General features: G+C 43.1%; 1 protein-coding gene across 12 annotated transcripts in view; it reads right to left on the bottom strand.

Moving 5' to 3' along the window:
- dmd (dystrophin) overlaps positions 1–25,628 on the bottom strand; it is a 207,526-nt gene that overhangs the window by 75,669 nt on the left and 106,229 nt on the right. For 10 of the 12 annotated variants that reach the window (XM_041966474.1, XM_041966467.1, XM_041966475.1 and 7 more), the window contains 16 exons: positions 24,360–24,509; positions 17,147–17,308; positions 15,546–15,656; positions 14,057–14,230; positions 13,812–13,967; positions 13,554–13,724; positions 12,520–12,699; positions 12,243–12,365; positions 11,534–11,704; positions 10,905–11,027; positions 10,655–10,789; positions 9,469–9,621; positions 7,658–7,828; positions 1,700–1,822; positions 1,133–1,305; positions 901–1,036 (listed from right to left, as the gene is read on the bottom strand). In XM_041966474.1, the coding sequence (XP_041822408.1) occupies positions 901–1,036; positions 1,133–1,305; positions 1,700–1,822; positions 7,658–7,828; positions 9,469–9,621; positions 10,655–10,789; positions 10,905–11,027; positions 11,534–11,704; positions 12,243–12,365; positions 12,520–12,699; positions 13,554–13,724; positions 13,812–13,967; positions 14,057–14,230; positions 15,546–15,656; positions 17,147–17,308; positions 24,360–24,509 (2,412 nt within the window). Of the gene's footprint in view, positions 1–900; positions 1,037–1,132; positions 1,306–1,699; positions 1,823–7,657; positions 7,829–9,468; positions 9,622–10,654; positions 10,790–10,904; positions 11,028–11,533; positions 11,705–12,242; positions 12,366–12,519; positions 12,700–13,553; positions 13,725–13,811; positions 13,968–14,056; positions 14,231–15,545; positions 15,657–17,146; positions 17,309–18,705; positions 18,810–20,451; positions 20,663–24,359; positions 24,510–25,628 lie in introns of those variants that run through there. The other 2 variants (XM_041966468.1, XM_041966469.1) reach the window with 2 other exon arrangements.

Below are 25,628 nucleotides of genomic sequence, written 5' to 3'. Positions count from 1 at the left end.
TGTTCTGTTTGTATCGAGGCTGACTGCGCTGTCAGACACTCGCTGCCTTTGCTTCTTGACGACTGCCATCTGTGAACCAGTGTGTGTGTGTGTGTGTTATTGGCTTAAGAACAACTGCACACAGACATTTGGTGTCATGTTGTGATGTTACAACGTGTTTGGAGAATTATTGTTATTTTACGTGTTATTATGTCCTGATGTGTCATCAGAGGTGGATGGTAAATAGTAACATTTACTCCATCACATGTACTTCAGTACTTTTTGAGTGAATTGTACTCGAGTATTCTCAGTCTGGAAAATTGACACTTCTACTCATTACATGTAGATAAACTCACAGCACTACTTTCAAATGATCTATTATATCATACTGTTGGTCTGCTGATTTTAAGAGAACCTGACTGAAGTCCCAACCACAGATGGTCATCCTCAGGTAAAGCTGTCACAGTGAACACACCTGCATTTAATAGACAACTAAAAATGAAACATTACATAATGAAGTCCTAATTAACCTCAGTCTGATAACTATTATTATGGTGATGAGTCAAGCTCACAGAAACTAAAGACATTCCAGTCTGACTCAGTTTGTGTTTGTGCTCAATAGAAAATGCTAGCATGCTAAGATGCTAAGCTAGGATGGAGAACATTGTAAACATTATACCTGCCTTTATCATTGTGAACATGTTAGCTTTCTGTCTCAAGTGCTACTTCGTCAGACTGTGACAGGTAATATGTCTTTTCGTGTGAAATGTAGCATCAGTATGGGCAGTTTGCCTTGCTCAAGGGCACTTCAGCAGCATTACTGGGCACTGGAGACAAAGTGTAATTCATACAGGACTGGAATACACTCAGCAGTACAGAAATGCTTGTGTCTCTAGGTGTGTGTGTGTGTGTGTGTGTTACCCTGAGGTGTTGTCTGTGTGTTGCTGGCTCGCTCTCGGCCAGTTTCAAAGTGCCCTCAGCGTCATTCAGCCACTCCTCCAGCGCCTTCTGATCCGAAACAAGCTTCTGCCACTTGGAGTTGCATTCCTGCCAACGCCTTGATGTGCACACACAAACACACACATAGAGAATTCATTCAAATGGGAATCAGCATTAAACACACACACACACACATCTCTCTGTCTCTCCTTACTTCAGTCTGTCCTGGTAGAGCTTGTTCAGTTTGTCCCAGTTGGTACTGAGGAGGGTGGCGGTCTCTTGGATCCTCTGGCCCTCCAGAGGCCGAGCCCCAGACACCATCTCCTCCCTGCGGGCCAACGCTCCCTCTACTGGGTCTTGGAGCTTGTTGATGCCGCCCTTCACCTCCTGTATGTTAAGGTGGGGGAGGAGGACACATGGAGGGATGTGCATCATGCAACTCATAGATTTGGCCACCAAATGTAAGAGGTGACATGCTGAAATACATTTGCATTTGCTATTTTGCAAACCGATGTACTGTCAGTTTCTCAGTGTAACAAGTATAAGGAAAACACTTTCCATGTTATAACAAAACACTTATTGAACATTAAATTAGCATCATTCTTCCCTCCGAACTCTGCCAGAAAGCGGCGTATCTCCCAAAATGCTGAACTATTCCTTTAAATGTGGATTCGGTCTAATCCAAAAGAAGCAATACACGTGCCAAATGGGGAGCATCTGTATATGTTCATGATATTACTTCTGTGAGTCTCTCAGACAGAAACACTACAGCAGTGCTGACCTTCAGGCAGTGCTCTTGCTGAGGCAGGTTATAATACGCTGCAGGCCAGTATTCAGGAGAGTTCAGCTTGAAGTCCGTCTCTGACACTGAACGCAGCAACGCCTGCAGCTCTGTTAGGTACTCCTGGACACCCACACACACACACACACACACACACACATACACAGGAAGGTGGAAGCACCAACACAGTCATGTTCACAAGCACCCAAAGTAGAGAGATGGATCAGAAAAAGACAAGAATATTACATCTTCAAACTAAAAATATTATATCATGCTTGTTAATTTCTCTAACAGGCAACATATCAAGGGAAAAAAACTGATATTCAACTAATCAAAGAACTGATCTGGGACTTCAGTTATTAAACAAGGTCACTGGATGTCCAGTCAGACATATTAGAAAATGTAAAATTTATAGAAGACTAAGAACAAAAGCATATGTTTTTTGCAGTGTGTAATGTAAGATATAATATAAATATGTATTAATGACTGTTGTGGATGAATTTCAGATCCTGAACTCTACACTTTGATAAAGGAAGCCCCAGATCTTTTCCACGCTATCACACAGAAAGCTCCTCTTCAAACATTAATAATGTCTATTGTATATCATCATCATACTCACTTTTACTTTATTTGAGCCTTTGATTATGAGCCAGCTCTTGAATTGGCAGTTGAAATGAATTTTACATTTCCCCAGACCATGATACACAATACTCTGAGGATGGCGAATGAAGCTGCTCTCTACAGTGCAGATACTGGGACATTAACACTCGGCTCTGTTCATTTCACCTCATTGTTATGCTCCTGTCACCTGGGACATCGCTTCTCGCATTAAATGACACTTTTTAATTAACCCAAAATAAAAAAAACACACACATTAACATTATTAGCAGCCTTACAGACAGCTAATGATTGCTGCTGGCCTTCAGTTAACAAGTCAGCTCTGGGTTTGCCTGCTGTGACAGTAATAATGTCAGGAGTGGGACGCAGCTAATGGACTGAACACCTCTGCAGGGATAAAACTGGTCAATCTGGCGGTTCTCTACTTCTTTGGCAGGAGGAAAACATACTCTTGCTGCTTCTGAATTGCACTTCGATTAAGTTTGGGGACTCGCAAGAGACAGAATCGTCTAAATCGCAGCAGCAGAGGTGGAGTTTGTACTGCACTTTAGTCACTTAAGTTTCCTGCAACATCTGACACATGCATTGCATGTGTGTTATGAAGTGAAATGGAGGGCCAGAGTGTTGAATGGCCCAGCTTCTCTGCTCGCTATTAGCACCGCACCTGCTGCAGACTGAGAGCTCTGTCATACTGGGTTTCAATGGGGCAAAGAGATGAGAAATATACAGACAGGTGTGCACACACTCTCTCAAGGCAACCATGTCTCTAAGTGTGTGTGTGTGTGTGGTGAGGGGAGGGGTGGCGATTAAAGGAATAGCATTTAAGTTACAGCTAGATGAGAATATCGCTACCACTAGCACGTCTGTGTGTGAAATATGAAGCTGGAGCGTGCAGCCAATTAGCTTAGCTTACCACGATTTAGCCAAAATTTGTGGCTTTTACACTTTTTGCTTGGATGAAACAAATGAGGCCATAACAAAAATTAATTAAAGATGCTGTCAGGTTCATGAACTGTGCTAAGCTACGCTAGCTGTTTCCTCTGCTTACAGTCTTCATGCTAAGTTAAGATAAGTGGCTGCAGCTTGCAGCAAGAGTGGTATCGATCTTCTCAACTGACTCTTGCCAAAATAAGCAAATAAGTGTGTTTTCTCAAAATGTTGAACTATTCCTTTAACTTTTATATTGGAACTGTATTCTGTGTCAACATACGACAACATCTGTGCTCATGTTGTGTTGTTTTGTTGAACACAATCAGTTTCTAAGGCCGGGAATTAATTTTCAATCTCAATTTTGAAGTTGGCATGGAAACAAAATGAGTACAGTGCTCAGGAAAATGGAAATCTACATCCTCTATTAGATGGCAAAGATCATTTGATGCACTCAAAAGCTCCACAATAGCTACTAAATGTATCTTGTGGTGAGGTTGTTTGTCAGCTGGTTAAAGGACATGTTCACATTTCGCTGGCTGCAGGAAGCACATTTACTAAATACTGGGCTTTTAAGTAATTTTGAGGTACTTCCTAACTGTATCCATTTTCTGCTACTTTATACTTGGACTCCACTGCAAATTAAGTTTTACATATGAATTAGTTCTCAAGCTTGTATAACAGTAAAATGCTGTCTACATGTGAATGCATCAGTAATAATGATCCAATAAGGGCAGAATGATTTAGGACTTAGTTCACTCATATAACCCAGTGTGACAGACTCACACACTCCCATCTCACATTTGATAAATCACAAATATTTCTATAATACCTGCTCTTAGTGTACACAAACACACAAAGAGACCCACCTGCTCACACATTTAATGTTTCACCTGAAGCCTTTTTGCCATTGTGTGCACGTGTTTGTGATTTTATCGTGTACTACCGAGCGCTGACGTGAGAGCAGAGCGGATCCGGACGATGAGAGGGGGAGGTTTAAAGCAACATGTAGCCTGTGGTTCGTCTCATGCAAGACATCCTGAAACTGAAAAACGTTGGCAGTGGAACAATAACACAGCCGGTTGATCTGTGGAAATTTGATTTAGCTGCCAGGGTTGAGTCTTATTTTTAACAGGAAGCAGTTTTTCTAGTCTTGTTTAGATGTCTTTGTCTAGACTGATGGATCTTTAGCTCCTGCCAGAGAGCTCAGATTCCTCTCCAGCATCTTAAATCTGAATTGGTGTCGGCGTGCAGTTTTTTGAGTTGCCTGATATCGTCGCTCTTTCATATCCAATGATTTATCCCTTCTTTTCGTTGTTGTTGTCATAGATTCAAGGCTTTGTGATTGCAGAACGGGAAAGTGTTGAAGGCAGGAAAGAAAAGAAAAAAGCTTGTGTCTCCCCCTCTCATGATCTGGTCAACTCGTCTCTTCCTTCTAGACAACCTGGACGGAAAACACATCTGCACTGTATTTGTCTTAAGAAAAACCAGCGTACGAGGACAGGCAGCAGCGTCCTAATATACGCTCAGAGCCGCTGTCTGGCTTTACAGTATGCTGCATGTCCAGCACGCTGCCATGATTCACTGCTGCTCGCTCACTGAGAGGAGATGAAAATGAGTAAGGGCTCTATTTTGGTGCTGGCGTGCAGCTCCGTGTGGCGAGGAGCGTAGCAAGGTGGCCTTTTCCACTGGCGCACTATTCACTTGTATCCTGTGGTATTTGCCTCATTTATTTGGAATTAAGGTATTTTTTTCATGCAAAAGTGTCAAATCCAACTTAATTAAACATTAAGAGAAATACATGTAAACCATGAAACCACATCTTTAAAGTCGCCCTATAGTCAAAGATAAGATAAGATAAGATAAAACTTTATTTATCCACAGCCGGGGAAATTTGGGAAAGTGTGCTTTGCTTCTTGTTGCTTCGCTGTGATCTGTCTAATATTCAAGTATTACAAGGCTTACAATGAGCCAGCATGTCTTTAAATCTGAAGGATTACCTGGATTCCACGCAAGAAAATCTCCTTAATATTTTGTCCATTCAGTACATGTAAGCAATGTAGCATCATCATTATTAGCACATTATACAGAGATCTGATACGATTGCTCAAATCAGTTAAAATATATCAGCATCATATGCGGTGAGGACATTTTCTCTCTGCTTGTGCTGCACAAAGCGTTGGAGGTCGGCCTCGACACCTGGAGCTGATTTGCTCAAGGACATATAATCGTCCATAATATACAGGATAACAAGTGAAGTTCACACATGTTGCGTAACTTCTGGTGCCGTCATCTGAAGTTGAATCAGGCCCCTGATTACACCGTACACACACCGGCTTGGAGAATATGGGAGATGAAGCGCACCAATTACATCTTAAGAGTTCTTGAGTAACGCACTGAAGTGCCTAAACAGCTTGAGTGGGGCGGTTCGGAGGCCGGGGCAGCTCCCAGGTTTACTGTACGAACTGTGAGGCAGTAAGAGCCACGAAATACGCGTTTAAGAGCCCTCTCAGTGCGCCTGAAGAAATGCATCGCTGGCAGTTCAGATGTGTGTTTGTCCAGTAGTTCATACCATGTGGTATAAGTGCATGTGGTTGGTTCATGTGATCGGCTGACAGGGTACATACATGTTCAGAGACAGGCAGATCGGGGAACTGCGAAGGGGCGTGATGAGTTAAGGGAGGTTTGCATGCGGCGACACAGAGCCAGACAGAGCAACCAATGAGATTCAGACATGTGAGTGTGCTTCACATGTGAACGTAAGACATGTACATGAAAATGCAGCAAAGGAAAACAAAAAAGCAACTCAGATTTTATGTTTGAGGGAATTCTGATTTGACTTGAAGTAACTTCGGTGGGTTTGAATGACTGAATAATTCTTATTGTTTCTAGGATGATATCAGGTCATTTGCATTGAAACAAGTTGTTTAGCTTCATATTATCTTACAGGGCAAGTCTGGTCTTATTCTATATTTTTCTTATTGTTAACAAATCCCATGTGCAGAGCCAAACCAACAATGCATGTTTCCTCCTAACAATCATCGAGTGTGTATCAAAGCCTGATATCTCTCGGAGCTCCATATCCCAACAACTATTAAAAACACATCAGAGAGCACGCTGTTGCACTGGGTGACATGTTCCTCCATTAAAATGAACAAACACACTCTAGTTTATTTTGATTCAGTCCCACATACACCCTCCTGCTGCCAGAGACACTCACCAGAGCTCCAAACGTGGACTAATTTGCCAGCAAAAATAGCCCCAAACAAATGTACTATTTCCTCCAGTTTGACTTAGGTTTGTTAAAAACTACAGCGGGCAGCTGTTTCAGGAAAATACTAAAACTATTTATTTTGTGAGCCACTTTCAAACATTTACACCTTCAGCAGGATTGAAATGGTTTGGGGCTGAGAGCTAAAGAGGGGATTGTTGGTTTAGGTCTTTTCACAGGATTTATTGACGATGAGACACCAGACTTTACCCTATGAATGAGACATTTATTGTTATAAATACAGACAAATGTCTTCTTTAACTCACAGATTCCAGTGTTGCCCTACATTTTACTTTCTTGCTAATATTTAAAGGAGAAGATTAATGCTACTCTTATGTCTGCATGCTTACTATGATGCCAAGCTAACAATAAGAGTCAAAAATCTGGCAGAAGCTGAAGTCATAGAGCACCTCAGCCAGATATCTGTGCAGCTAACTAGCATCATCGATCAAGGAGCTCGCTGGTCAGATTTTTTAAATATTGCATCCAGTCTTGATGCTAAGCTAAGATAATTGACTCCCAGCTCTAGCTCCGTATTTTACAAACCGACATGAGGGTGGTATGAATCCTCTCGTTCACCTCTGCAAAAAAGTGTTGTTTTTTTCCCACAGAATTAAAAAAACACCTTGCTGGGTGGTGGGGCCGCCCTGAGCGAGAGCTCTCCAGGGCTCGAGGGCTCTCTGCCTTTAAGTAAAATCTGCAACTCTGCAGACTTTAGTTTAAAGCTCCACTTTCTTGAAAAAAACACCTTGCTGGGTGGTGAAACCATGTTTGTTTTTTGTTTAACTGTGAGGCATAAATTGCATTATGAGTAAAAGTCTGATCTGAGTTCAACCCAAACCTGCACTACTTGTGTGGATTTAGGATTCTATGTTAATAATAAACAGGAATGTCACGTCCACTGTGACTTGAATACCACATTTAGTTGTTATAGTTAGTTGTCACAGCTATTACTAGAACTTTTCAAGCTAATTTCATGCTTTTAGTCAGTGAAAATGATTGTTAAACTGACTTAGACAGACTCACACACTTTAGTTTAAAGGTTTAGAGCTTAGATAGTAGTATTATGTCAGAGTATTAGTATTAGTATAGTATTCTCTGTTAGTACTGTAGATATAGAAGTCGTGCCTACTGAAACTCACACATTGTCTTTTGAAGGGTAAGAACTTGCCCTCCACCTCAACCCAGCGCTTGTTGAGCTGGAGTTGGCGGGGCTCCACTAGATTGGCGGCTCCAGCTTCTGAGAGCTGATTGGCTAAGCCCTGCACCTCCTTAAGCTCGTCCTTCTTCTTGTCGAACTCTGAGCCAATTTCCTATTGGATGAAATCAACCAGGAGGTCACCACTTGCTATTGGCTGAGCCCGGGGGAGGGGGTGGAGGGGTAAGCACAGAGAGGCGTGTGGATGTACTTGAACAATACGCGTTCGCACACACGCTCACGCACACACGAGCACGCACACACACAGTGATAATTAATACATAATTAAAATAATAAAGCACATCCATTTACTCACACGCAAAGGCACAACACATAATAAAGGGGATAAAATATCATGTTTGTCAGTGTCAAACATACAAAAGGACTTCACTGTATACTGATATTATAGTACGTGTCTCCATTCAAACAATCCATATAAACTGACGTGGTGCTATAATTAGGAGGCGCACACTGCTGCCTTCAGACTTTATTTACATTGAGAAGGAGTACAATCACTGGCCTTTTCAGCCAGTACAGAGGAGTAAGTGTAGTGTGTCGAATGGGGAGTGTGGGGGTGAAAAGAAGCAGAGACAGAAAGACAGATAGATGAGCAGGCAGACGGACAGACAGACAGACAGACAGACAGGCAGTGAGGAATCTCAGTTGCGGCAATGACAGGTGAGTCTGAGGCGAGCGAGTCAGACGTCCGCTTAGCGAAATGTCATAGTGATCATCTGAAAGTGAAAGACACACACACACACAGAGTCAGGGTGCAGGCAGAAGAGCAGGTGGAGTCCAGGGCTGCTCCGTCAAACCTTTTCCACACCTGCACATTTAAAACGGACTAGAAGGCGCTGAGCCTGCATGTAGCTTTAACACCATCCATCGACCTTACAGAGCGCTAATCATCAATTAACTCTTCATTCACAGTGGAGGAGTTCTTAATGAAAAAATACATTAATAAACAGAAGAAATGTCCTTATATCTGCTTACAGCTAAATCAGAGTCTGTTATATTGCTAATATATTGATTATAAATGCTAAATAAGGCGCTTAAAAGTGCAACATTTTTTGCTTTTATCTTGATCAATCAATCACAGATTTCTTTTCACAGTTCTTAGTTGTTTTGCACTGTGAAATGATGAAACTCAGCGGTACATGCAGTAAAATACAGTGTGCAGGTCAGCAGGCATCAGTTTTTATGAGCTATAATAAAAAATAACCAAGCTACTGTCTCACAATGAATTTGGTCATGATTAACTGATGCTAAAATGCTTCATACAGTACAGTTTAGTTCTTTCCAACTCTGAGCCTGTCACAGAAAATTCACAGATAAAAGCCGCACTCTTCTGCTGCTGGACATGAACTGATCTGCAATTATTTCTCTAAATAGATACGAGGATGATGTCCTGGAACAATTATTCAGAGAGTCCTCTTCCCGAGTGAACACAATTTCAAAAGCCTTGACACCAACCCTTTGTCCAAAAGCAGAGGAAGAGGAGAGGTAAGAAACAGAAAGAGGTCCCAGGAAAATGTTGAACAAAAAGATGAAAGACAGAGACAGCGTGAGACAGAGAGGGTGAGATGAAGAGCTGGATGATGAGGAAGACAGAAATAAACAGGCTGGACATCAAGCTTCATGATTATTTCTTAACACGGGAGAAAAAAAGAAAAAGGCATATACGTGTATGTCTGTATGTGTTTATTTGTTTGTGTGTGTGTGTGTGTGTGTGTGCATGAGTGTGTGTGTTGTCACCTTGACCCTCTCTCCTTCGGGGGGGTCGGGCAGTTGGTCCACGCTGCGTTGGATGTCGTCCAGCCAGGCCAGCAGGTCATGTGACTTCCTTCTGTACTGGTACCACTGGGGAGCGATGGCCAACGCCTTCCGGTTCCTCAACACACGCAGGTCCTACACACACACACACACACACACACACACACACACACACACACAGGAGTGTCTTGGACATGGCAGTGAGATGTCAGGAAATGTGCCTGCTTTAGCTTTTAGCTTTCAGACACACTACAGAAATCTAAAAAGCCTTCGGCTGCTGCCACTGAGACCCAGACCCAGATAAGCAGCAGAAAATGGATTCACTTTATGTCAGGCCCGATGCTAATGTCCCCCCTCATGCACTCACAGACTTTGATGAGCGCTCCAGCTAAGCCTGCGAGAGCTCAGGGCGGCCCCACTGTGAAATCTGGGAGAGTTCGAGGGCTCTCTGCTTGACTTTCTGAGTTTTTTAAGTGAATGTGCAACTCTGCAGACTTCAGTTTAAAGCTCCACCTTCTGGGTAATGTGCTCATTTGTTTTCCGGCGGAGTCAGATGAAAACATGGATACCAGAGGCTCGGCCAGCCGTTCCCCCGTCCTCTCCTGGCTCAGCCTCGTGCTCAATGCACGGATGTGAGAGTGGCATCAACATTATCACCTGACTCAGCAAGAAAGTGAATGAGAGTATTTTCCAAAATGCCGAACCAGGGACAAACGTCATAACACATGGCGTCCAGCACATACAAAAACAATGAAAAGATGGGACGAGACGACATTCTGAAGGAAAAACCAGCACTACCTGTGTGTGTGTGTGTGTGTGTGTGTGTGTCCTAAGATGACATGACAATGTGATTTCTGATTATATATTGATTTTACTGGGACGTTGCAGCCGGGCCTCGTTCATCTTTTGGCTGCAGCAGTTCAGGATCCTGCTATTGTCAAGTGTGTGTATGTATATATGTATATGTGTGTGTAACATCAGGACTGAAGCTCCTTGTATTACTGGATAAACTTTGCAGACTCTCAGCTCTTAAAAGGGTCCTGAAAACCTCCAGTGCGTCTCCCAGCTTCAAGTCAGAAAGCAGTTATTTCTCTTTCTTGCTTCACTGTCTGTCTGTTTCGTACAGATGATGTGTGTGTGTGTGTGTGTGTGTGTGTGTGTGTGTTACCTTGACGGTGTTGTACTTGCTGTTGAGCTGGTTGTGTTTCAGTCTGATCTGCTCTCTCTTGTCCTGATCCGGGACTCTCTTCTGTAGATTCTCTCCTTTTAACAGTAACTCCTTCACTGCGCCTTCTTCACAATCCTACGCGACACACACATTATTTAGAAATGCACACATAAAAGTCAAACAAGCTGTCATTATCCCTGTGTGTGTGTGTGTGTGTGTGTGTGTGTGTGTGTGTGTGTGTGTGTGAGACCTTGTCCTCCTGGAAGTCCTCCTCCTTGAGGTTTTCCCCCTGTTTGACTTCCTCCTCCAGGAGCTCCAGCCAGATCTGTGCTTCACTGTGGTACTGCTCCAGCTCCTTGGCTGACGCTGCTGTCTGCAACACACACACACACACACGCACACACACACACACACACACGCATGCAGCAAAGATGCACAGGCACACACACACACGAGGAAAGGGAAATCATTAGTGGCCAAGAGAAAGTAAATTCAGTCGGAGAGGTTGGAGCAGATTTAGTGCGAGCTTGAAGGAAATTTAGTGTGAGAGTCTGAAGTCTGTTAAGTGAGGGTTTAAAGTACATTTAGCAAGAGAGTTTGAAGTCTATTTAGTGAGACTTTGAAGTAAATTTAGGGAGAGTTCGGAGTAAATTTAGTGAGTTCAGAGTGTGTTTGGAGAGGGTTTGAAGTAAATTTATGGGGATGGTTGGATTATAGTACTTAGGAAGAAAGATGAAAGCGAGAGAGTCCATTTAAAGCTGCAGATGTTCAAGTCAAAATAACAAACAACAACCGACAGATTAATTAAATCTTACCAGACTGTCTGTGTGCTGTTGCTGTTTCAAATGAAAAGTATTCAGAGGCTTTAATCTCCCCTACCAGTCCAGAGGCGATGCGTTGTGCGATGGTGTCAAATCTCTGGTTGAGCTGCTCCACTTTGGGTCCCACCTGGGCCTGGCAGTTCTCCCCCCTGGTGGACATGAGCTCCTGGGCCAGGGCCCTCACCTCCTCCATTTTACCCCTGGTCATCTCCAGCTCCGCACGCAGCACCTGCAGGACGCCAACGCACACACGGCCGGTCTGACGCAGCGCTTCAGGCATGCTTCAGGTGCAACTCTTTTTGGGCTAATTTCATCCTTTGAACTATTGACTGAACAGGCTTGAAAAAACAATCAAGAAATGTTTTCTGAAAATGATGAAAACTACTGTACACATTAAAAAATCTGCAGATCAAAGATCTTTTTTATTTCTTTTCTGCATGGTGTTGGTTTTAATGAAAATCATAAAAATAAAAAACTGAAAAAGTCTTAATTTTATCTGCACTCCAGTGTGTTTTATTTGAGAATATTTGCAAAAACATGCCCCTGTCAATAAAAATGGCGTGAACCCATTATTCAATATTACTGTAGGGTGAGCACTGCCTCCCACTAACAGAACATAAAAGTGTGTTAACAATCAACACTGTCGCACAGCTAATTACAAGAGGATCATTATCTGTGTTTTGAAGAAATATTCCTCCATTATTAAATTAGTGGAGAAAAACACCATAAAGATTAAACACAACACACATGCAGATGAACATGACAACCTTAAGTGCAGCGTCGTTGGGTCCCTGGCTGTCCATCTCATTCATCTTTTTCTCTGCTCCGTCAATCCATCCGTTCACTTCCTCAATCTCTCCATCCAACTTCTGCATCTGCCGCTGGTAGTCCTAAGAGAGAGGAGAGAGACGGATTCATGTCTGCAGGCTGCGAATGGCGACACTTCTAATGAGCTATTCTTAGACAGTCTGGTGTATTTTTAGCGCTGATAAAACAGACGGATGAGCATCATGTGGTGCTTTGAATTCTGCTTCTTTCTCTGACCAGCAGCAGGTTGAGCCACTCTTCTGCTCTGGATGTGACTGCGATCCAGTTGCAGCGCAGCAGGCTGACTTTGTCGTCCACCAGGCCCCCGTTGCCCCGCAGCACCGCTTTGAGGGCCTCGGCGAGGTCCACCACGGCCTGCAGCTGCGGCTGACGCTTCTCTGTCTCCCCGTGGATGGACTGACAGGATGAAGAAAAGGGCACAAGAGGAGGGGAAGAATGTGATAGATTGAAAAGCGTAACGGTCACTTTATGTTTCTGTGTGAGGTGTGTAGAGGGTTGTTTCACTGACACATCTGCTCGTACAGCTTTACAAGGTGATAATATGTCAGTGGTATGCTCACAGCTTGCCCACATATGCAGCTTTGATGCAGCGGCACGCCTCAGCAGCAACACTGATGTGAATTTTGAGTGGGCGAGATCTCACATGTAAAGGTCCAGCTTGTTGGATTTAAGAGGATCTACTGGCAGAACTGGAATATAATATTCATAATGACTTTTTGATCCCTTAAAGGAGCCCTTTAAACCACCTTCCACGGTGTCCGCCATGTTGCTACAGCAGCTCAGAGCAGACCAACTAAACACTGGCCCTTTTGCATTTTTTGCAAGTTTTGCGACAGCTGTAGGGGAGGGTGGAGCGAAGGCTATTCAGGTGGCTGTAATATGCAACCTGGTCTTTTAATTGAATAGATGCTCTGTGACTGACTTAGTGTTGCTATGAGCAATATAAGAGATTTTTTAAACCTTTTTGGGTCTCAGTTTGAGTTTCTTCACCTGATCGGTCATTTTAAACTGGGATAGTGGCCTCTCACACTATATATGAATACAGTACTTCGAGATTTTTCCTCCTATTTCTTTTCATCATTATTTTTGTAGATTGCAAATAAAGCTTTGATGCCATTGTTAGGTTTTGTCCTCCTGTTCCCCTCTTAAGCTAACCTTTTATCCCAACTCATAACAGCAGGCAACAAAGGTCTCTGTCGGAACCACACCGAGGACCGTAAGCTTTGTGTCATTAAATGTGTGAATCATACCTGTGCCCACGCCACCTCAGCCTCCAGGTCACTGGGCATGCCGTCCACAGCAGAGCGCCTGGTTAGCTCAGCATCAGTGGCAGCGAGCCACTCTGTCAGCCCGTTCAGCTCCTTACGCAGCTTCCTGGACAACTTCAGACTCTTCTCCAGCTCCAGTTTACTCTCAGTTACCTACACACACGTAGAAAAGGCCAAATGCATGTTTAAATCTGACTTGTACGATCATGTGTGTCAGGCTAAGTGTGTGTGTGTGCGAACCTGTGATCCCAGCTGGTTGTAGAGCAGTTTGAGGGCGGTCACCCGGTCGTCCAGCTCTTTGGGCTGCTCAGTCTGCTGCTTCTGGACAATCTGTCTGCCTGTTTTTATCACCGTCTCCACCTCCCCTTTCACTTCACTCAGCACCTTGTACAGTTTCTGACGGACACAAACAGACAGCAGGGGCTCAGCGTATGATCAATACATCAATTCATCCATTTAACTGACACTGTGATTCGATTACCCACCATGCACTGCTCCAGCTGCGATTGCACCACATCCTGCTCCACGCTGCCGATCTCCAGCAGCCCCACCTGGCTTTTGACCGCAGCCAGCGCGCGCTCACACTCGGCCAGCCGAGCGTCAAAGTTGGCCGGCTTCTGGAAGAGCCGGAACTTCGTCCACACGTCTGTTAGCATTTTCTGTGAAAACCGCAGAGAGAAACACAATTACAGAACACACACAACACAGAGAGCGACTAAACCTCCTATATGCCAGAAACAAATACAGCAAGATGTTTGCAAAAATATTTTAACATGTCTTGACCGGATTCTTCCTTGGATCCAGTTTGCAAACGTGCAAAACTCAACATGAACTGAACAAATCGACTATAACCTGCAATTATTTCTAAATCAATTCCAATGACAGCAGCAGAGATAATATGTAATTGATATACATCAATAAGAAAACAACAACAACGCAGATTTAAGCACTGGCTGCAGAGGCAGGAGCCCCCGCTTTGTTTTCAGTGGATTGTGTGACCACCTGCTCAAATCAACATGTTGGCAGAGGGCCACCTCTCCTGACTGGACGCTCTTTCGTAGGTTTCCTGATCCTTAAACTTGGCTTATCCTGCATTTTTAACCCTTACAGACACAGTTTTTCTTTGTCTTTTTTGTTGTTCTGTCAGAGAGGACCCCAGGAAGACAAGCGACCACTTTGTGGAAGCTAATGGGGATCAAATAAAGAACAAAGAATTAAGTACATTAAACACAGCTGGCACAAAGTCGACGCCTTCATTAATTATTGAAATCTTCTGACAAGACACCCGGATTTAATGGTGATGGTTTCACAGACCTTATGTGCTTTTCTACTCACTGCCTTGCAAATCTTTAAAATCTTTAAAAATCTTACTCATTGAATTAATAAGGACTGATATTTTGTATTTGGAATAGATTACATCCACTGGTCTGCAAAGACAGAAATGAGGCAGTGGGGGAGGAGAATCATGCAGCTTTAATGTATTAATCAGCCTATATCTATAATGTGCACAATGATAACTGGCAGCGCAGTTTCCCACCAACTGCTGCATGAACATACATCAGTTGCCTGTTGACGAGAATCATTTTCTGTGCTGCTCCTCGCCTGTCACCATTGCAACATGCAAATAAACTTACAGGATAAATAGAATAGATAAACAGAGAGTAATGAGCTCAAAAAAAGCACTCTATTGACTCAGCTTTGCGCTCCTGTAACGTTGTCAGACTTAGAGAAAACAGAACCAGAGTTATTGCATTCCTCTTCCTGAGTCCCTCATTGCCCACAAGGCAACTCAGCCGCTGACAGTCCTGCTGCAGATTCAGCCGTGTTGTGCCAGGAGCTGCTGAAGCTGCCTGGAGCCTCGAGCAGAGATGAAGAGCAGCTACAGAGGTCTGCTAGTCTCACTTCTTTCTAACTCCTCTCTTTTTTAAACTTTTAGCCCCAAGTGACATCGCATGTGCAGGTGTCACTGCGTACCTGGGTGAGGTCTATCTGTCCCATGATCCTCTGGGAAGGCTCTTTGTCCTGGTTCTTCTTCCTCATGTCCTCCAGGGTCGCATCGTGGCTGCTCAGCTCTGACTGGATTTTCTGTTAAAAACACACACACACATAAATAAACGCCAACTTAAATACAAAATAATATCAATGAATGACACCCTTCTTTCAAAAAAAAGAATAAAAATGTAGATCTAATGGTAATAAAGTTCAGAAAATAGTAAATTAAAGGAGGTCCGTCTGGAAGCTGGAAATTTAAATTGACAGATAGTGTACCTCCTTCTGCTGACCACAAGGGGACAGCAGGCATCAAGGAGAGGGAGGCTGGTGCTCAAAAGCATTAAAAACTTGTCACCCTCTTTCTGTCTCTCTCTCTCTCTCACACACACACACACACACACACACACACACACACACACACACACACGCCCTGTATCACATATGCTCATGCAGACCACTCTAATCCAATCACTCTCATCCTCCTGTGTGTGTGTGAGGGAGAGAAATGTCATCCTTTGCACTGGTGGTCTACAGCGCACGTGGAGGTAATCTCTCCGTCCCCTCCCTGCGTGCACACACACACACACACGCACACACACACCGTCACGTTTCCATCACTCACTCTGAGCAGTTAGTTCAAGACCTATGGAAGGAGTATCAGAGATAAAAAGAAAGAGGAGATATGTAGAAGAAGTAGCTGTTAGTGGAAGTGTGTGTGTGTGTGTGTGTGCTGTCTGTGTCCAGAGCAGCTCCAGGCTTAATTAGGACCACAGAGAGAAAAAGAGCATTTGCCATTTTCTCCTGGATTCCTTTGCACACATACAGAAGATGTGCATTTTGATCTTAAGTGTGTCTCCATCTTCGTGTCCTTCTCTTCTCTCTCCACCTGACAACACAGCTGTCTCTGTTAATGATGGACTCCGACAAGGCCAACGGCTCGTCAGAGTTTCATGAGTCAACTGAAACCTGCAATTACTGATGGTGAGCAAATGCTGGTACTTTTTTTTTGTTGTAGGACAAATCTGACTTAGAATCAAGCAATTACATTTGAGTTTGATTAATAGTGTGTCTTGTGATTTCTATTTGCATCTAACTTGGTCTGGTTTGTTGGTTCCACTGGCTGGGTACAGCAAAGTCTGGTCAGGTGTCGTGGTTTCACTTGGGTCCATTTTCACTCATGCCCAACCAAATGTTGGAAAAGCAGATTTAAGGTAAATGTGACACAGGGGGTGTGTAAAGTAGCCAACAGTGGTTTGAATAATACAAGAGGAGTCATCACCCAAAAAACTGCGGTGCTGTGGCTGCAAAAAACACACGTCAGCAGGTCTAGCTTAACAAAGACTAAAGTGCATCTAACACCACTGTTTGTTATTTAGGACATTTTGTTTTCTTTTTATTTAATCTTTTAGCTCTAATGGAGACAAATCTCCAGGATTGTTGAAAGTACACTTTTGCTGCTAATCTCCATTTAGTAGAAGCTCATAATTAAAAAAATGGGTGTTGACTTGAGATAAAATATCTGATACTACTCATATACATTCATATACGTCCTAAAACACACACAGATACACACTGACAGCTACCTGAGCCTCCTGCGGTATCTGCTGGGCGTCGATGTGGTCAGCCAGGTACGCAGTGAGGTGGCGGTCGGTGTTGGCCAGTGACTCCTGTATCTGTCTCAGCGTCTTGTCATTCTCCTGGGCCCACTGGACGCTCTTCTCCAGCTCCTTCTGCCTGGCCGCCGCCTGAAGAAACACAAACACACAAAGTGGACAATAAATGCAGGAAATAGCCAGAGGGAAACGCATCGGTAGATGTTGACAGGCGTTCCTACATTCAATTTCTCAACTCATGTATGTAAAAGCAGACAATAGCTGAAATAATCTTAGAAAATCTGAATGAGATTCCCATGAGATTCAGATAAGATGCATCTTTAAAGAATCCTCAGGGGAGCTCTGGATGTTTCATTCACATATTTAAACCTGTTATCTTGTTTACTGTTAGTTTTTGCAGTCAGTGTGTGAAAAAACCTGTGCTGAGTAACATCACACACACACACACACACAAATACACACACATGGCATGTTTTCATCACTTCTGGGGACATAACTGACTTACATTCATTTCCTGGAGTCTTACCCTCACTATCCTCACTGACTCTTACTCTAAAATTTAATGATTTACATGATGGGGACTTGCTTTTTGTCCCCACAATGTGACTGTGGACACATTGCACACAATGTACTGCATTTCAGCAGCTGAAATGAGGCCAACAAGTTAAAAATTAGATCAACTTCAGCAAAAGAGAGGTGTTGAGCACCTTTTTTGCTGGTGAAATGACACAATTTTAATAAAGAATGCAGCAAAACTTTAACCTATTTTTACAGTAAGTCTGGTGACTTTCTATATTTTCTTCTTGTAAACAAATCCTGTGTGCAGACTGAAGCCAACAATGTCTGTACGCCTGATATATTTTATCCCAGATGTGGATTAATCCACAGTTGAAAATTGTCCCGAACACATGCACTATTTCCTCCTGCTTAATAAAAACTACAGTGACCAGCTGTTTACAAAAAATAAAATAAAACTATACACCTGATTGGTGTTTTAAAAGATTTTCCTGTTCAATAGGAAGTATGGTAGACAGATTGTTTTGGTCTTTTCCTGACATTTTTTACAGTAATAAAAATACAGAATATTTCTGACATTAAGTCATCTGTATGTTTGCAAAATTCGTTGTTCTGGAAGCTTGGTGACATAGCGACTACTCGCAGGATGGCAGGTTGGTCAACTACTCCTGGAGCATGCCAGCACGCAGGTCACAACAGCTCTAATTTCCTCCATTGCCTCAAAGGTCAGCACTGGTCAATGATGCAGATTTACAGATTCAGAGTTCAAAGTCCAACCTGATGTGTGCTGATTTCTTTTGACCTCACAAGCGAATCCACGAATCGTGATGACTCCATGGAAATGAACGGAATGATTTGGCTGCAAAACGTCCTTCTTCATCCCTTACACACTGAAAACTGTTCATTTTCCAGCCCGTGTTGTAGCACACACAATCTCCTCCCACAATCCGACAAAAAAAGCACATATTGTACACAAACATCCTCCCCCGCACACACACTCCCCCCACGCGTACCCTCTTGAAGGACGGTCTCCGCGGTTTCTCTCTCATGCCGTCTCTGTGTGACTGACCACATCAAGGCCGCCGCTGTCACTACCAGCACCGATAACCGGTTGTCCCCTGCTGTCGGTGGTCAGGTACCTACTGAAGTGCTTCCTTTCTCCCTTTCCCCTGGTGGCTGCCCACAAGATTAACTAATAAACTGACCTATTACATCACAAACCTGTGTGAGCTCCTGCGTGTTGGAGGGAGAGTGTGGATGCGGTTACAGGTGAGCATGTTAATCCCATACAGAAGGATAATGACTCTAAGTATAGCCCAGAGCCTGCCTAAACCTTGTTGCACACACACACACAGAGCTCCTAATGTTAGCTGTGGATGTATCAGACGGGTTTTTAGTGCGTTCTCGTTCCCACGTCTTCGTTGATAATGTATGAAATGAGAACTTGAGTCAGATTAAATATTTAGGCAAACATTGATAACCTTCCCTGTGGCGATGTACTCCATTTCCCTGGCAATTGTCGGCTCATGAATACATATTCCCATTAAACACATTTTTCCCTTATTACTTATTTCTCTCACACACACAGACACGTGGTCTCTAATGCAGTGATTGCCCATCTCTCTTGTTCACAATCGCTGTTTGCTTAACAGCCTCGTGTTGGAAACGCTGCCGGCAGAGCACAAGCGGCGTTCCCCGCTCTTCCTCTTATTGGCTTTCAGCCGTTACAAGACGCTGAAATTAAAATGGCAAACACGCCTCTTTGATCTGAAGAAGAAGTGCAGACGGGGAAGTGTTTTTTTTTCTTTTTTTCGCATGTGCAGGCTGGCTTTATCTCCAGTTTTTAAGTGGGACATTGATATAATGAGATTATAGACTTATTCTACTGTCTCTGCGTTAACAGGACCCCTGCCCCCCTTAGAACTCGGCTGCATCTGATGTCGGGGAAGTGTTGACATTAAGCTATTTGACTCGTGCGCTTACAACACTTTTTCTTTTGATAAGAAGTAGGAAACAGATAAAGACGCTTTTTTAATGTCTACAGTAACTTTGATTTGAATGACATCACAAAATTGAGTGAAGTTTTGCAGGGAACAAACCAACCCAGGAGGGAGGAAGGAAGCTTTATCCTGGTCAAGTAATATAAGATGGACTGATTCTCTTGTAAATAAAAAAAGTTTGTTGATGACTAACAAAGCGGTTGCTGTTGTTCCTCTGATGTAAGCACACGGCTGGGTATGAAACCAGAAAACTTACTTGGCACCCAGCCCAAAGCGCCGGGTAAAGTCCAAAACTGTCACGACATCAACATATAAATTTGGGGGCAAATAAAAAAAAAAAAAAAAGTAGAAATAGCAAACAGAAACAAATATGTACTGAGGACAGAACAATTCACTGCTTTGCATGAAAATTAAAAACCCAAAAGGAAATTTCTAGAACATTTTAAATCTGTTCGATTTTGATATCGTCTATTTAAAGGCAGTTTAGGGTGCCTATTTTAATGAATCAAAATATCTGCTATACTATATAGGGTGTGAAAATTCTGAACGTCAATATCTCTAAGCCAATCGGATCGCAACCTTCTGAATTCCTTCATCGTGAAATGTCTCGTTTTCAAGCCGCTGAAAGGCTGATAAACAGCCGGAAAAGGATTCCCTCGATACGCTCCCCTCAGGTCAGAAAAAAGGGGAAAACATTAAGCCGATATTTTGTTCTCTGTGTGCTTTTGCTGCTCCGTCTGTCTTTTCAGAGATACTCACAAACACCCGGGTCCTGTCTCTGCGCTGCTCGCCCCCCTCACAGCTGACGAACAAACAGGGCTCGGAGACGCCCGGCCTCACCTCGCATGCATACATGCCGACATACACACCGAAAAACAAAGGACACCAGCTTCTGTACTGCTTTCCAACAGGCACACACAGACAATACGCTCGATGACACTTCCTCCCTGAGAATACAGAGAAGTCTGAAGTATAAGACACACACACACACACACACACACACACACACACACAGTGTCTGATGGGTAGACAAACAAAAGGAGGCTTATCAAGCTGCAAGGAGAACATTAATCTGGTTCTATTGTGAGGGAGGATCAAGCCAGCGGCCAATGAGTGTGTGTGTGTATGTGTGTGTGTGCGTGTGTGTGTGTGTGTGTGTGTGTGTGTGTGTGTTGGGGGAGGGGGGGGGGTTGAAAGTGCGTCTACAGTAATCTGTCACCGAGGATCACCACAAGAGGCTGAGGATGTATCGCTCCCATTGATGATGGCTAGAAGGAAGGGAGGGAGGATACTGGAAGAGGAAGAGGAGGAGGCAGAAGAGGAGCAAAGGAAGGATGAGAGAGTGAAGGAGGGGGAAGAAACTGAGACAGAAAAGGCAGAAGAAGCAGGGGAAGGAGAAAAAGGACGATCAGGAGTGTGAAATAGAAGGATGACGAAGAAGCGCAAGAAGAAAAGAAAAGGCATGATCATGGAGAAGGGGATGATGAGACAAGAGGAAGAGGAAGAAGAGATGAAGAAGGGAAAATTGAAAAGATATGGATGTAAATGAGGCTGCAGGTAAGATTATTTGACCTTTTATCTCTATTAATTACTGTTAATTATTATTGTTTGGTCTGTGAAATGTGAGGAAATATTAAAAACACATTTTACACATTAAACAACATTAAAATACTTGGTTTTTTTTGGGGTCAACAGCTCAAAACTACAAGTCCAAACCAGTGAAATTCTGTCATTTTTGCTTACAAAAACGACTTAAATGAGGACTTGATTGTTGAAATTGTTGACCAATAGTTTGCTGATTAATTGACCATTGATCATGTCATCCTTACACATGGAGGAGCAGGAGGAAGAGGAGCAGACAGGCAGGAGGAAGAGGTGGACGGTGAGCGTGACAGAGAAGAGGATAAAGAAGCGACAGAGATTCGAGGCACCGACACAAAAGCAACATACGAAAACTCTGTGCAGCTTTTCAGGAAATTACCACTCAGTTTGAAATCATTATTAAAGGTAATTCCTACGTTCAGGACTCTGCTTATTATCATAAACATTTCTCTCCATGCAAATATTCAAAAGCCAATTAGAAAACACAGGAAAAGGTGATGCAGATTATGCTTCTTTCTCAAATCAAATTGAGCATCTTACCATTGTACATTAGACTTGCTTCATTATTATCCAGAGATTCAAGCTCTTGTGAACAAATAGAAGCTATCGCTCCTTAAATTGAGTGTTTCTAACTCAAACTCTGTGTGTATCCTCTTGGTGTAACAAAATATTTAACCTTTGTTTTCACACAGCTGTGAAATGGTCACGGTTTGCTGAGGTTTATCATGGGTTACTGCTACGTATGTTATTGTTACATACATTGAGTAACTTAAGCATGTAACTTAAAATCACACGGGAGGCGAACAGCGGTCTCCAGGGTGACGGTCCTTCCTCCACATGGCCTTCTTGCTCTTTACACTCCTCCTGATATGCTCCCATCATAACTATTACGGCCACTGGAGGTCGCCACCTATCAATTAACGTGAATAAGGGTCATAATAACGTGCAATAACAGCATGAAACCAAGAAGAGGATGTAACACGATGTAACACGATCGCGCTGCCTGTCTTTGCCTGCTGGATCCTGATATCCTGCTTTATGTTTGTTCGCACTAGGTTATGAAATGGCTGAGAGAAAACAAAACAAATTAAACTACTTCCTCGTCTTTAACCACAGTTGTGCTGTTTTCACAGTTTGATGAACAACTGCAGGTTGAGATTTTCTTAATTCAGAACATCATGTGTTGGACTAGAGCCTTCAAAGCTGATTGGACCGTCCTTGGCTGCAGTGATAATCTGAATTCCTGAACTGAGTAGAAATTCTGCTTTAAATTCTCAGAAAATAAATGATTAAATGAAAAACCCCTGTTCTTAAAATTTCATGTGAAATGCTACAGCAGCAGCGCAACAATTAGAGCAGCTAGAATTATTACTCAGATTCACCATCACTTACTTTTAGCAGCAAGATGCATTCATCTTTGATGTGTAATTCTATGTTTTAGCCTGTATGAGACAGACTTTAACGGTCCAGACATGAACAAAGATGTGGAACTACTCCGTCACTTCGTCCATCATATACAGGGAGCTTGGCTGTGGAATAAGTACCATCGCGTTGCAGCTTAATCATCCTCGACGTTTAAATTCTAATTCAGGCTACTCAAATTCAGAATATTGTGGTTACATTTCACTGCCAGTGCACTGTTGCATTTACATTCATCCTTTTTGTCACCATGAATGGGATGTACCAATGAGGTGCAATCTAAGCCACAGTCCATCAAGGTGAGGCCTTCAAATTAAGTGCCAAAACACTGACACAAGTATCTGGAGGCTGCAGGTGCACGTAGCAGAGCTGGTATGAAGGAAATTAGAGGAGAAAGTTCATATACCGTATTTTTCCGCACTATAAGGCGCACCTAAAAGCCTTTAATTTTCTCAAAAACCGACAGTGCGCCTTATAATCCGATGCGCCTTTTATACGGATCAATATTGGTTAATTATGGCTATCGTAGTCAGGGGGCGTGGCCGAAGTAAAAGCGGTAAATGTGTAAAGGGCGTTCCACTCTCTGCGTGCCGTCATCCTTTTACTGGAGTCAGCTGTCAGCCTGAATAATAAAATGACTATTTCACTGAACAATGGAAAAATATGAATACATGCTAAATAATAGGCAATTAAAAAATGAATCAAACGTGGTTAATGTGATTTCTGCTCCTGAACCTCAGTGCACAGTGTCTGCACATCAGCGCTGTGCGCCGTCACCTGCATCTTTACGCAGGATAAACTGTCATCTGTGAACGTGCGCGGTGTTTGTTTCAAAACGAACGAACTAAAATAAAATACATTTTAAATAAATGCTCATTAATTATTTTCAGGAGCCGCATCAGAGAGATGAAAGAGACGCATGCGGCTCTGGAGCCACGGGTTGCCGACCCCTGATCTAGTGGATGCATAACGCAACCCCAGACACCACAGTACGGTAGTTTCTGTCTATGCGCCTTATAATGCGTTGCGCCCTATCTATGAAAAAAGTTTTAAAATAGGCCATTCATTGAAAGTGCGCCTTATAATCCGGTGCGCCTTATAGTGCAGAAAAATGCGGTAAATGTTGCAGCTGCCAACATCGCCTGGCCAGAAGTACATGTCTGATCTTCATCAGTCACATCCATCACTCAGGCGGTTATGATCCGCATTATAGTGAGTCGATCTACTCAGACCGGGCCAATCAGAGCAGAGCTGGATAACACTGTGTGATAGCTCCAACACACCTCTGTGGAAAGGACATGATTATTAGAGATGAACGTATGAAATCTAATGGATCAAAGACGTCCTCAAATATAAAGGACGAATCACATCATCAAACAGAAACAACGCTCATCGTATCTCTTTTGAACTAACTGTTTATTGCTTTTAATTGTAATAAATGTTGTTTATTATTGTGGTAATGACTGTTCCTATGGATGATGATTCCATGATTCATGTATTACATTTGACAGAATCTTTGATGTATTAGATTTGGGATGTTCCTGCATGTTTCCTCCCATGTGTGGGACTATTAGACAGTGTTATCCAGCTCTGCGTTAGTGCACACATGCTGTATATATCTGCAGGCGGAGTGTGCTGTGTCTTACCCTCGCCATAAGTTCATCCCATCGTGTGTTGAAGGCGTCCAATTTTTGCTGTATCAGTTCATCCAAAACGCCCCCGTCCATCAGCGTCTGGGCCAGCTCCCGAATCTGGTTCCTGTTGTCCTCAGGGTGCCGCAAGAGAACTTCTAGACTCTGTACACACACACACACACACACACACACACACAACAACATCAATCACACGTTCACAGACTTAATCTTTGAGTTTTATTGAAGTTTCTCCAGTTAAAACTTCCAGCTTGATGGCGGTAATGATATCCTCGTACTGTTTTTGCATACAAACGGACAGTTTAGTTGGAAGGTGACTCATGGTGATGTTGGAGAAGCACAGTGAAAATTCTGCAGGATGCGAGTGATGACATGCGGAGGCTAAAAGAGGTCAGTTAGCACTTGTTCGTCTGACCTCAGTGCTCAACATCTTTTCACAAATTCTGAAAACCCCCAAAAGGTCTGTTCGGCTGTCAGCTGCGCATTTAACATTGTTAAATACAGCTGAGTGGGCAGCCATTTGCATTTTTGCTGTTCTGTACTCCCTTAAATGACAGAATGCATCCTGGTCCAGAGGCTTTAAGCTTTTTGCATTGTTTAATCTGACCAAATCCCTGCATGTAACATCTAAGGTAATCTGCAAAAGCACAGTTTGAGCAAATTAACGAGTTAAGGTTGACACATAAGCCCTCCACCTTATTTTCTCATGAAGGCCAGCAAAGCCCAGTGTCGCTAATTACAAGATTCAGTGTGAATTCCAGTGGATTAACTTCATTTCTGCGTGTGAGGCCTGTGTTACGTAACATCAGAGAAGTCCACACACTAAATCTGTCTTTATTTCGTCCAAATGGCTGCAAACATAATCTTTCACACAGAACTTTCCTTCATCAGATGAAAATGACCTTTTCCAGAAGTACCTCACATCACTTCCCTTTCCTCCCCTCTGAACGATCCTCTCTCCACTGCTTGCTCTAATTAAAAAAAAAAAGCCATTCCCTTTTCCCCTCAGGCTGTAATTTTCCATTCTTTGCATTCCCTCCATACTTCATCATGTGGTGGCACTTCTTCCAAACAGTTGATATTTTATTTTGATAATGACATTTTTCTTTCCAGATGGAAGTGCTGACTCTGTGACTAAAAGGTAAATACTAGCTTTATGGGGTGAGGTGTGACTTTTCTCTCTCTTGTTCTTTCTTGTTGTTTGATAAAACTTTGTTGGTTCACTACAATCATTTATTTCTAAAACATGCACACACATGCATT

Source organism: Chelmon rostratus, chromosome 24 (assembly GCF_017976325.1).
Source record: "Chelmon rostratus isolate fCheRos1 chromosome 24, fCheRos1.pri, whole genome shotgun sequence".
In the NCBI taxonomy this organism is placed as follows: domain Eukaryota; kingdom Metazoa; phylum Chordata; class Actinopteri; order Chaetodontiformes; family Chaetodontidae; genus Chelmon; species Chelmon rostratus.
The sequence above is the reverse complement of the archived record's forward strand: the minus strand, read 5'-3'. Positions and strand labels throughout refer to the sequence as shown.